Source organism: Schistocerca serialis, chromosome 11 (genome assembly GCF_023864345.2).
Source record: "Schistocerca serialis cubense isolate TAMUIC-IGC-003099 chromosome 11, iqSchSeri2.2, whole genome shotgun sequence".
In the NCBI taxonomy this organism is placed as follows: domain Eukaryota; kingdom Metazoa; phylum Arthropoda; class Insecta; order Orthoptera; family Acrididae; genus Schistocerca; species Schistocerca serialis.
The window spans coordinates 98,024,570-98,037,748 of record NC_064648.1 but is presented as its reverse complement, the minus strand read 5'-3'; the positions used below and the strand labels follow the sequence as shown (position 1 = coordinate 98,037,748).

At 41.4% G+C, this 13,179-nt stretch overlaps 1 protein-coding gene across 2 annotated transcripts in view; it reads left to right on the top strand.

The window, feature by feature from the left end:
- The window catches only part of LOC126427091 (serine/threonine-protein kinase Pink1, mitochondrial), a 121,690-nt gene that overhangs the window by 27,480 nt on the left and 81,031 nt on the right, over positions 1-13,179 (top strand). For both annotated transcript variants that reach the window (XR_007576530.1, XM_050089278.1), the window contains exon 3: positions 8,692-8,923. Coding sequence is in view for 1 of the 2 variants with exons in the window: in XM_050089278.1 (XP_049945235.1) it covers positions 8,692-8,923 (232 nt within the window). In the remaining variant the exon portion in view is untranslated. The remainder of the gene's footprint in view (positions 1-8,691; positions 8,924-13,179) is intronic.

Below are 13,179 nucleotides of genomic sequence, written 5' to 3'. Positions count from 1 at the left end.
CTTAGCAATCTTAATAGCCACTAGTGTACGAGAAGGGAAGTACTATGGAATCTGGTAACTGCAGAGGAATCAGCTTGTTGAATGTAATATATAAGGTACTGTCCATCATTATCCTCAGAAAATTGCAACCATTCATAGAGAACAACATACTGGAGTACCAAGCTGGCTTTCGACCGAACCGATCAACAATAGATCACATTTTCACACAAAGACAATTGTTCGAAAAACACTGGGAATATGATAAAGATAGCTACAGCCTGTTCATCGATTTTCAATGCGCAGAAATAGCCTATACAATGCAATGCGTGACTCCAGAATCCCTGAGAAGCTAGTGAGAATGGTGCAAGCTTGTATGGAAGGGTCAAAGGCAGCAGTACGTTTCCGAGGAGCCACATCAGAAACATTAGAGATTGGACAGGTCTCAGACAGGGGGATGCTCTCTCATGTTTTCTGTGCAATGTCATCTTAGAGAAAGTAATAAGAGTATAGGCAACAAGAGTGGGCTGGAGTTTAGATGGACGGTAACTTCAGTTGTCTCGCGTATGCAGATAACATAGCACTTATCAGTGAATGAAAGCACGAGTTGAAAGGAATGTATCAGAAAATGGATGATCTTGCACATAAGATAGGGCTCAAAGTGAATAAAGACAAAACAGAGTTCGTGCAGTTAGAAAAAAAAAAAAGAGCAGGAAGAATTTCTTGAGATAGATGGCAAGAGGTTCAAGAGAGTACACCAGTTCGAATACTTGGATGTTGGTTTACCACGGATGACAACATAAAAATAGACATCGAGGCCAGAATAGCAGTGGGAATGAAATGCATGTATTCCCTCAGAGAGACGCTCGGCTCTAAATCGTTCTCAGTGAACACTAAGATGAGAATCTACAACAGAGTTTTATGCCCAGCAGTAATGTACAGTTCAGAAATATGGAGCACTACTAAGCGAGAAAAGAAAAAACTATTAATATTTGAAAGAAGAAGAAGAAGAAGAAGAAGAAGAAGAATGAGGAAGATATGGAGACCAGTTTTAGACAACTGAGAATGGTGGAGGAAAAACTAGGAAATCTACCTTCTGATGTGACAACCAACTATACTACAGAAGAGCAAAATACAATGGGTGGGCCATGCCAGGCACTGCGTCAATAGCAAAGCCTACAACAGGCAATGAACACACAGCACGTGGTCAGAGGAACTGTCATTCATCAGTGCCATCTGCTGTGGCAATGATACGTTTTTGCCCCTGCATTTATTGGTTTTGTTAATGTTCGCCCTATAGTTTAATATAGGGGCCATCTTAACATTTACAGGTGAAGCTTTGGTCATTGAAGTTTCGTTCAAATTTATTTTGACGAGTTCCGAAAGGTATATCTTGGCAAATAGTACTATTTGTTTGAATAGGTTCGAGATTTCCCGATACGCAGAAGTACTCGATGCAGTATCGATCTTGCTAGATCAATCGCGTGACTTTTGACTCGTGGCACTATTGCAGTGAAGTGATACACGAGGAGCTATGAACTATAGGCACTACAGCAATCTCAGGCTCTGCTTAAAAACTGACAATTTTGTGAAACACAGGAGGAAATAGCATTACATTCGATCAACTCTCAAATTTTCATTGTATTTGAATTGGTTTGCAGTAGAAGTTATCATACATATATGGATACCGTACACGTATATTGATGCTGCTCGTTGAGTACAGGTAACATTCGGAGACGAGAATCTTGTCCTTCGAAAACCCATTACATGATTCTGAACCCAAGTCATTATTTTACTTGGTTATGAGACACTAATCATTTACGAAGTGAGTTGCAAATGATAATTCAGTAGCTGTTGTCGTATTAGTATATTGGGGTTGGGGGGGGGGGGGGGGGTGCTACTAGGTTTTAATCTGATTTAGATCAAGATGGTGCATTCAGATCAAACAAGGAAAAAATAATTCAGAATGAAATATCTATCAAACAGAACAAATGGCATTAAAGTGAGTGCAATGGCTATGACAAATTAAGTTGTAGTGAAGAGACCCATTGTGGAGATAGTACCAACAGATGTGGGTCAAGCAAAAGTTTGAGATTTGGACCGAATCTTGACTGCGATCTTTCGTTTATGTGTTAGCTGCTGTTGTCGCATATGACCTGCCCACCTAGAAGATATAGCCGTCCATGTTTCAGTTTTGTTAAAGTACAACACTATGGAAGGCTCGGAGGGAGAACAGTGACAAGATTTTAGCAGAGAACTGGGTGTGGCGAGGGCAGTGGTGAGCAGGAAGCAAATTTTGTCTCGCTGACAACTACGGGAATCTATACTGTGTACTTCAGTTGTTTATGGACATCTATCACAGTTTACCTGAATCCATTTGTAGTTAGAATTGAACTGACTTTAAAATTGGACAGGTATTCGACAATAGCATACATTTCTGTAGCAGATGCTAAAAGTATAGACGACAAGTGGTGTGTTAGCTGCTATGGGAGGATGACAAGCAGACGATATGTTTTGTAATGAAAGACATTGTAAGATTCTCACATAAGTACAAAAGCGAAATCTGCTGTACGATACAAAAGAAAATCAACATATTTGGAAGAAACAGTCAAATATTTGTGAAAAGGAAGATGCAAGTTTCACAATTGCACTGCTAGGCTGATGGCAATAATGATAATGTGCTACATTGAGCGTACGTGGAAGAACATGGGGCCCAATCAAGACATCACTGACAATGCCTGCCCAAACGTTCACAGAAAATCTGTGTGGATGACGTGATCTCACAATTGCGTGCGGATTCTCGTCAGCCAACACGTGTTGATTGTGAAAATTTACAATTTGATCATGTTGGAATGAAGCCTCATCCGTAAAGAGAACATTTGCACTGAAATGAGGATTGACACATTGTCGGATGAACCGTTCGCAGAAGTGTACCACGGACGACAGACTAAGCAAACAAAAAAGACAGTAACATTAATAATTAATGTAAAGAAATTCTTTTTGTTCATTTTATTTCTTCATGTGTTATCAAAACGTAGACAATCAATAAATGGTATAAGTTTAGAATAGGTGTATGGAAATTTTTAAACAAATATGTTAACATCAATAAAAGTTTATTTTGATTAGACAGAACATTTTAAAAATCAATTTTTCTCAAGGAGCCTCTTAAAAAAAGTAGGATTGTCTTGTATTCAGGGTCGTCCTATACTCGGGTAAATACGGTAATCTTCAGTAATCTTAAAAAACTGAAATTGGACAACATAGGTGACATTGGCAAAAAAGCAAAATTTGGCAAAAAGATTAAATTGAATCTGACAAAAAAGTAACACTAAATCTGCCAATAGAGTTTGTTGAGCAACTTAATAATGCCGTTGCACCGACTAAATGACAGTGTGATGAAACATGCCGCTCTCATTAGATCTTCTCTGTCTGTTCTGTCAGGCCTACGTAGCAAGGATCTCACACAGATGAACCGTACTGAAGAACCGGTTGAACAAGTGCCTTGTAAGCCATTTCTGTCGCGGATGACCCTGTCTGGCATTTGCTTTTCTTAAGTTTTGTTTTATGTGGTCACTATACTAAAGATAACTCTGCATAGTTACTGCTAGATATTTTACACTAGATACTGTTTCTAGCAGTTTCTCATCAATAGTGTGTGTATACAGTAGTGACTTTCTTTTCTTTTGCACACACAGGTTGTTACATTTATTTATGTTCAGTGTTAGCTACACTTTTCATCAGTCCTCTGCAAGTCGTTCTGAAAATCGATACTGTATCCTGGTATAGCTACGTTCTCACAGACAACCACATCAGCTGTGAACAGTCTTAAGCCACTTCCGACGCTTTCTAGTCGATCATTTATACAGGGTGTTACAAAAAGGTACGGCCAAACTTTCAGGAAACATCTCTCTCTCTCTCTCTCTCTCTCTCTCTCTCTCTCTCTCTCTCTCACACTCACACACACACACACACACATACACACAAACACAAAGAAAAGATGTTAAGTGGACATGCGTCCGGAAACTCTTACTTTCTATGTTAGAGCTCATTTTATTACTTCTCTTCAAATCACATTAAACATGGAATGGAAATACACAGCAACAGAACGTACCAGCGTGACTTCTAACACTTTTTTACAGGAAATGTTCAAAATGTCCTCTGTTAGCGAGGATACGTGCATCCACCCTTCGTCGCACGGAATCCCTGATGCGCTGATGCAGCCCTGGAGAATGGCATATTGTATCACAGCCATCCACAATACGAGCACAAAGAGTCTCTACATTTGGTACCAGGGTTGCGTAGACGAGAGCTTTCAAATGCCCCCATAAATGAAAGTCAAGAGGGTTGAGGTCAGGAGAGTGTGGAGGCCACGGAATTGGTCGCCTCTACCAATCCGTCGGTCACCGAATCTGTTGTCGAGAAGCATACAAACACTTCGACTGAAATATGCAGGAGCTCCATCGTGCATGAACCACATGTCATGTTGTACTTGTAAATGCACGTGTTCTAGCAGCACAGGTAGAGTATCCCGTATGAAATCATGATAATGTGCTACATTGAGCGTAGGTGGAAGAACATGGGGCCCAATCAAGACATCACCGACAATGCCTGCCCAAACGTTCACAGAAAATCTGTGTGGATGACATGATCTCACAATTGCGTGCAGATTCTCGTCAGCCAACACGTGTTGATTGTGAAAATTTACAATTGGATCATGTTGGAATGAAGCCTCATCCGTAAAGAGAACAATTGCACTGAAATGAGGATTGACACATTGTCGGATGAACCGTTCACAGAAGTGTACCCGTGGAGGCCAGTCAGCTGCTGATAGTGCCTGCACACGCTGTACATGGTACGGAAACAACTGGTTCTCGTGTAGCTCTCTCCATACAGTGACGTGGTCAACGTTACCTTGTACAGCAGCAACTTCTCTGACGCTGACATTAGGGTTATTGTCAACTGCACGAAGAATTGCCTCGTCCATTGCAGGTGCCCTCGTCGTTCTATGTCTTCCCCAGTCGCGAGTCGTAGGCTGAAATGTTCCGTGCTCCCTAAGACGGCGATCAATTTGCTTTGAACGTCTTCCTGTTGGGACACCTTCGTTCTGCAAATCTGTCTCGATACAAACGTACCGCGCCATGGCTATTGCCGCGTGCTAATCCGTACATCTAATGGGCATCTGCCAAACTCTGCATTGGTAACATTGCACTGACTGCAAAACCATGTTCGTGATGAACACTAACCTGTTGATGCTACGTACTGATGTGCTTGATGCTAGTACTGTAGAGCAATGAGTCACATGTCAACACAAGCACCGAAGTCAACATTACCTTCCTTCAATTGGGCCAACTGGCAGTGAATCGAGGAAGTACAGTACATACTGACGAAACTAAAATGAGCTCTAACATGGAAATTAAGCGTTTCCAGACACATGTCCACATAACATCTTTTCTTTATTTGTGTGTGAGGATTGTTTCCTGAAAGTTTGGCCGTAACTTTTTGTAACACCCTGTATAACATTGTAAACAGAAATGGTCCTGTCACTGTCCCTAGATATACTCCGGAAATACCTTTACATCTGTCAATTTTATTCTGTTAATAGCAGTGTGGTGAGTTCAATCTGCAAGGAAGTCCTGAATCTAGTCAGAAATCTAATCCAGTACTTACCAAACTCCCCTGCTCTACCCCCCCCCCCCCCCCCCCCCTCCCCTTCCCCTCACTTCCCCCCCCCCCCCCCCCCTCCACACACACACACACACACACACACACACACACACACACACACACACACACACACACACACACACACACACTAAATGTCACGGTGGGACGGTGTCAAATTCCCTTCCTGAAGTCAGGTAACACAGCATCAACCCGAGTGCCTTTGTCTGCAACAGTATCGATCTCGTGAAGGAACAGAGTTTGTCTACAACAGTATCGATCTCGTGAAGGAACCGAGTTGTCAGAGTTCCTCAGCCTCTTTTTGCAGAATCCATATTAATTTTTATAGAGAAGATTTTGGTTCTCGAGAAGCATAATAATTCTTGAGCATAAAACATGTCCCTTATTTCTACAACAGATAGATGTCAACGATATGGATCTAAAAGTGTGGGCATCTACCCTACAGCCGTTCTTGAAATAGTGATTACTTGCAATTTTTTTCCAGTTGATAGGTATGCTTCGTTGCTCCAGTGATGCACGATAAACCGCTACTAGAAGGGAGCAAGTTCTTTCGTATGATCTTAACTCATCTTGTCCTGATGGCTAACAATTACTAAGCGATTAGATTTCTTTTTCTACTCCGTGATTGGTTATCTCAATTTTTGCTATTTCGACCTTCATACAATGATTGAAAGGAGGGACTGTGTTATGAGCATCTGTGCTGAATCAGTTTTGGAAGACCGAATTCAGTATTTTGGTCTTATTTCTCTTATTTTCTGTTTTGGTGCCAGTGTGATCTCAGAGTGGAAGAAGACATGATTTTGACAACACTGATTTTACATTAGACCAAAACCAGTTACGGTTTTTACTCAGATCAGCTGACAAAATTTTAGTTTGTGTCATTTAATGCTTCTCTCACTGCAATGTTAACCAGTTCCGCCCATACAACTGGACGTCTTCTTCCGAGGTGAATCGTTTGCCCCTCGGAGCCTTTTTAAGGGGACATAAAATGACGTAATCATAGGGAGATAGATCCGGAGTGTATGGAGGGTGGCTGAGAACCTCCCATTTGAATTTGTACAGGAATGCCGCGACTGTGTTGGCTGTACGAGGCTTTGCATTGTCATGGAGCAGAATGTCCCCACAGGTGAGATTGCCTGGTGATTTTGATTTGATCGCTTGGCAAAAGGTAGTCAAGGTTTGCAAGTACCATGTTTACTCGAATCTAAGCCGCACTTTTTTTCCGGTTTTTGTAATCCAAAAAACTGCCTGTGGCTTAGAATCGAGTGCAAAGTAAGCGGAAGTTCTGAAAAATGTTGGTAGGTGCCGCTACAACTAACTTCTGATGTCAAATATATGTAGCGCTATACAGGCATGCTTGGCAGGCACAAAGGTAAAGACTGTTTGGGATGGTTGTCAATATGTCCAACTCTACGTTCTGAATTTTTTCCTACCTGTGAGAAGAGATGGTTGCTGATAGGAACTTTTATGAATTGTGAATCACATGCAGTATTCTCTTCACCATAAGAATAATATGAATATAAACATTTTGCCATGTATTCTTTGGTGTTTGCTGCTATCTCATTTAAATCCTGTCTGCCTAATAAACTATGAAACTAGAGTGAGACAACAGCAAACACGGAGGAATATACATATGTCATGTTTATATTCGTATTATTCTTATGCTGAGTAGTGATACAGTCAGAAATGAAGCACAGCAACTGACTAGATTTTTAAATCTAAGATGACTCTAATTTGTGTGCAGAATGTAATGTACTAAAGAGGTGTCTGCAAAGATTTTCAAACGGAGAAAAATTTTTGCTAAACTTTCGTTCAGAACATCTATCATACGCAGTCTATTATTTGGTTCTTGTTGATCATTATCAAAGAAAGCAGCAGTGTAAGTTAACAACAAATAGCAGTCTCTTGCCATTGTTTCGCTAATGAGACGATTTAAAAAAAAAAAAAAAAATTGTAGGCTGCGGTAGCACGCACAAAAGCAAGCCATGCAGCGAACGGCGACAGGTCGTAAACACTCATTATCAGAGTGCGACAAACAATGCACAACACAGTACAATAATGCATTTTGAGCTTACAATAATGCATTTTGAGCTTACAATAATGCATTTTGAGCTTACAATAATGCATTTTGAGCTTACAATAATGCATTTTGAGCTTACAATAATGCATTTTGAGCGTACAATAATGCATTTTGAGCTTACAATAATGCATTTTGAGCTTACAATAATGCATTTTGAGCTTAGAGTGACGGAAACACCTATAACAAAGAGAACGGCACTTATCAGATCAAAGAAAAATAAGCATTCAATTCAAACCAGCACTTGAAAAGGGAAGTGTACCCGTATAAATACGGATGGAGCGCCTGACGCATAGCTGTGACGTCCTGGTAAAGCTTAACTGCTAAGCTTACCACAAGAACCAAACTACTGTAGCTGTATAGTCATTCATTCGACCTAAATTGTGTCTCATATTACAATGGACCAACTTTGTTTTGGTTTGGAGGTGCGGTCTAAAACGTTTCTCTCCCCTTGCATTTCGAGTCTCAAATTTCAGGTGCGGCTTAGACTCGGGGAAATTTTTTTTTCCTTGATTTTGAGTCTCATTTTTCAGTTGCGGCTTAGATTCGAGTAAATGGGTAACTCTGGGTATTCACTGTAGTCCTGTACTGCAGGAAGTGAATCAGAAGGGGTCCATCTCGGTCAGAGGAGAATGTCAGCATAACGATTCACCTCAGACGACGACGTCCAGTTGTAAGTGCAGAACTGGTTAACATCGCAGCCCCAGAAATTGTATGAGACTGCCATGCAGTGTCTTGTGTCACGGTGGGACAAGCGTCTCAACAGCCAGGGTCAATACTTCTAACATACAGGTACTGGTTTCTGTAATTATGCCTCTGGCTCGTTTCTTTTTGAACGCCCCTTATATGCTACGACACCGTCGTCATTGAGTGTTTTGAGAATAGTTGTTCTGGAATTGCCAATTTGGTTCTATACCTTTTTGTAATTTTATCAGAGGAAATGCTTTCTGTTTCAGTGAGCGACACTGGTGAGGAACGCGAAAAAAGCAAAATCGACAACGTCGTCCAGTTGCACGACAGTGGCATTTCGCGGCTGGCGTTCCCCCTCGCCCTCAAGATGATGTTCAACTACGATGCAGAGTCAAATGCGTCTGCCATCTTGCGAGCCATGTACCGCGAGACAGTGCCAGCTCCACACCACCTCGTACTCAACTTGGACCTCGAAGGCGACAGCGAGTGGGCGACAGAGTAAGTTTCCCCTACTAATACGGGTTTGCGACTCTGGCATTGTGCCAGGATAGCAGACCACACGGGGTCAGATTTTTGCAGTGGACCAGAGTCACAATACTGTTCTGCAGGTACTTTGAGGGACTCGGTTTGCCCATCTCGGGGCCCCTCACTTCCCATTGACGAACCGACAGTCCCCCCTTGTCAGGTTTAGTCTCTCAGATCTTCCCAGATGGTGTGTAGGTAAATAGGGAGACTTTTTGTGATTTATCAGTACACACAGGACTGGCAGTAAATGCTCAACCTGCCAGAGGCCGCTGGCTACAGATTTCGGTAGTCGTGACTGTCTCAGCTTGTCTTTTTGGAGCTGGCCGGGGTGGCTGAGCGGTTCTAGGCACTACAATCTGGAACCGCCTGACTGCTACGGTCGCAGGTTCGAATCCTGCCTCGGGCATGGATGTTTGTGATGTCCTTAGGTTAGTTACGTTTAAGTAGTTCTAAGTTCTAGGGGTATGATGACCTCAGAAGTTAAGTCCCATAGTGTTCAGAGCCATTTGAACCATTTTGTCTATTTTGACACTGAGTGTAATATATTTCTTGATTTTGTAACTCATTTATATAGCCTTAAATAAGTCAGTATGGTTGATAGTAGGAAGAAAATTCTGGCAATGATATGCTAGGAAGTGGGCTTTTGATCCTTTCTAAAGTACAGTAACGTTCAATACCTTTAGAATAATGGATGTAACACATGCATAATACAGGGTGTTGAAAAAGTCTCTATGCAGTGCCATATGATTGTTGGCCGTGCGTGCCGTATGATTGTTCACCTGCTTGGGTTACTTCCCTTCAAGAGGACTCTCCCAACATTCCACTGTTTCGTTTATCTCGGCCAGCATCAGTAGTATAGTTGGTGTGTGTCATTAAGTGTTGACGTGAACATTTAAGTTTAGTTCCTTTGTTCGTTTGTTTCATTTTTCTCACTGTTAAAATGCTAACCATGGAAGATTGTGTGTTTTTAGTCGAACAAGTGTTCAAAGCTGGCAGTAAATACACAGTTTGTTTGTCAAACATTTTATTCAGTTTTCCTGGAGACAACACTCCCACATCGCAATACTGCACGAGATTTGATAACAAATTTCGAAGTATGGGTTCAGTGATACATGCACCAAGAAGTGGTCGTCCTAGTGTTTTGTCTAAGGATAAACTACTCAACATTTCTGATAAAATGTCCATGAGTCCGAACAAGTCAGTAAGAAAACTCGCCCAGGAAATCGATGTTAGTGTCAGAATGGCCCACACAGCTGTAAGGAAAAAATTAGAACTTTTCCCATACAAAGTGACAGCCATGCAAGAACTGAAAAATACTGATTGTGGCAAGAGACTGCATTATTGTCAATGGTTCAAAAATTTTGTTCAACAAAATGGAAGGGATATTCTTAATGAAATGTTTTTCACCGATGTGTGGTTTCATTTATCCAGTTACATGAACTTGCAAAATTCTCTTTTGTGGAGTACTGCAAATCCATTGTGTATTCATGAGGAACCACTTCATTCTGTGAAAATAGGAGTTTTGATTGCAATTTCTAGACATCGGATTGTGGGTCTCATATTTTTCAACGAAACAATAAATGCACAACGATACAGCAGTGATATTCTGTACCCATTCATAGGAGAACTTGTGTTAAGTGAAGTACTGAACGGTTATTTTCAACAAGATGGTGCAACCACGCATACAGCTCACGTTTAAACACTGCTTGCTGATGTTTTTGGTGATCGCATAATTTCACAGGGACTTTGGCCTCCACGATCACCTCACGTAAGACCACCTGACTTTTTCTTCTGGGGTGCAGCGAAACCAGCTGCCTATAAAAACCGTCCAAAATCCATTGATGAATTGAAAACTGCAGTATCCACTTTCATGATAAGATGAATTGAATTGTGTATTCAGCAGCATGGGAGGGGGGGGGGGGGGGACACTGAACATTTAACGTGAAAATTTGTAAGTGAAAATGAATATTCAATAAATTAATATCTTGTATTTCACTGAGTTTCATTTCAGTGTATTCACTGCGGCATATGGCACTCGTGGCTGACAATCATACGGCACTGCGGAGAGACTTTTTGAACACCCCGTACAACAGTGAACTTAGTAATAGCAGCTTCTTATTGTCACTCACCATTATGTAGGTTTTCAATTCATTCTCCCTTTTTCCACTTCTTTCAGAGGCTTGCAGCTTTGTGAGCTATTACCTGAACCTTGATCTCAAATCTTGGGTCTTAATTTTTATTACACTTTCATCCACAACTGGAAAATTTCTAGGTATGTTTCAACTATATCTTCCTATACCCCCCCCCCTTTTTTTCCTCCCCCCCAATCGTATTTACCAACTAGGATCACGTTAACAACTTCAGTTCCTCATCTTTCTTTGTTGTTGTTTCCTATTTTTCCAGTATTCCCTCATTTTCTCCCCATGAAATCTCTTCCTTTCATCTGCCCTAGTTGTTTCCGATTTTTTTATTTCTTCTGCTGTGAAAACCTTCCAAATTTACTATTTTGTTTTTCAAACGGTTTCTTTCTGCTACTTATGATTCTTTGATGTTGTTTCTTTCTAGATCTTTCCTTACTTTTGTAATCCATGCTACTATTGATTTCTTCTTCCAGAAATATAGGAGTATTTGTTTTGTTAGTGTATTTCCATCCATTTGATAGAGGCTTCGAAAAGGGTTAATCTTCATTTGGCCATTACTTCAGACATTTTCTCCGTGTTTTTGCAGATCTCCTCATTTCTTCTTATTTTCCAACCATCTGCAGTTTTTATTGCAACCATTATTTTTCTAATGATCCTTCTTTCCAGTTTGCCTTCTTTCTAGTTTGTCCATGTTACAGTTCATCGTTATGCTTTAGATCCATATAAACATTGTGGTCGTACCACTGTGCCATTTTGTTAATTCTTACATCTATTGCAGATTTTTCTAGTCCATTCAGTTGTATACTTTCTCCAGGATATTTAAATTTATTTACTCGTTCTATTTTACCTGTTTGTGTTTCTTTGAATTTTGGCGCTTTTTTATATTTGCCATGAATTTTGTTTTTTCAGCTTCCTATGCCTAATTTTTTATATTCTTGTTCGCTTAATGTTTGTGGATCAGTTACCACAAATAAGATCTTTTGCAGTATAGTTATATAAGTTTTCTCATTTTTTCCAGTTATGTAACACCCTCAAAGTAACTAAAACTTGCTATCACACGAATACTGCAAGAAAACACACTCTCCAAATTTGGAGTGCTACAGAAATGTGCTTATATGTCCTAGCTGAGGAGGTAGAATTGCCAATTGAAAGAACTGGAAAGGTAACGGTCTGAAGGTCGTACCTCCACTGCCGCACAGGTAGGGCCTGCGGGTTTTCCGCAGTCTGTTGGAAGCATCTATGCCTGTTGTAATTCTGCATTTCAACAACACAGTCTTTTTTTTTTTTTTACCACCAGTTGAGTACAAATAATTTGCAGAGCACAGTGTCCAGTCACGTCAGTGTGATACCCTGTCAAAAGCCTGGATAGCAATGTTTTGCAGCACAGACTTCTGCGAGATGTGCAGGAAAGGAATCTGTGGGGTTCTGGAAAGTACTGACACGGATACGTAGCTGTGCCGACTGCAGTGCTGTAGCTCCCTGGGCTCGTTTTCTCGGATGAGGATCCACGGCATGAACAGCCCGATCGTGGTGGTCACACAGATTCTCAGTTGGGTTTTAAAGTGTGGGGACTTCAGTGGTCAGGGGTGTGCGGTAAACTCGTCCTGGTGCTCTCCGAACCACCCAAATAAATTGAGAGTTGTGCGACACGTGGTAGGTGTCAGTGCCCCGAGGAAAAACAAACTGTTTGAAGGGGAGGACACGGTCCCCAAGGATTGGTGCATACTTCTGTTGATCCGTTTCGCCTTTCAGAATGACAAGATCATCCGGGAAAAGCCATTAAAACATTCCCCAGTCAGATAATGCTCCCAATGATGCTTAACCGTGTCCTCACGCCATACGTGCCGACAGCTGTATGTAGAGTGGAGCATAAAATGTGATTCGTCTGCAAATGCTCCCTGTCTCCACGCAGTGGACTTCCAGCTACGGTTTTGGTGTGCAGATTCTGGCCTGTGTCACTGATGAACAGCAGTCAGCGTGGGTGCACAAACCGGTTTCCTGCTGCAGAGGCCCCTATACGGAAACGTGTGCTGAACGATCACTGAAGGCACACTGGGTGGTTAGTTGCTCAACAGTTGCACATGTATT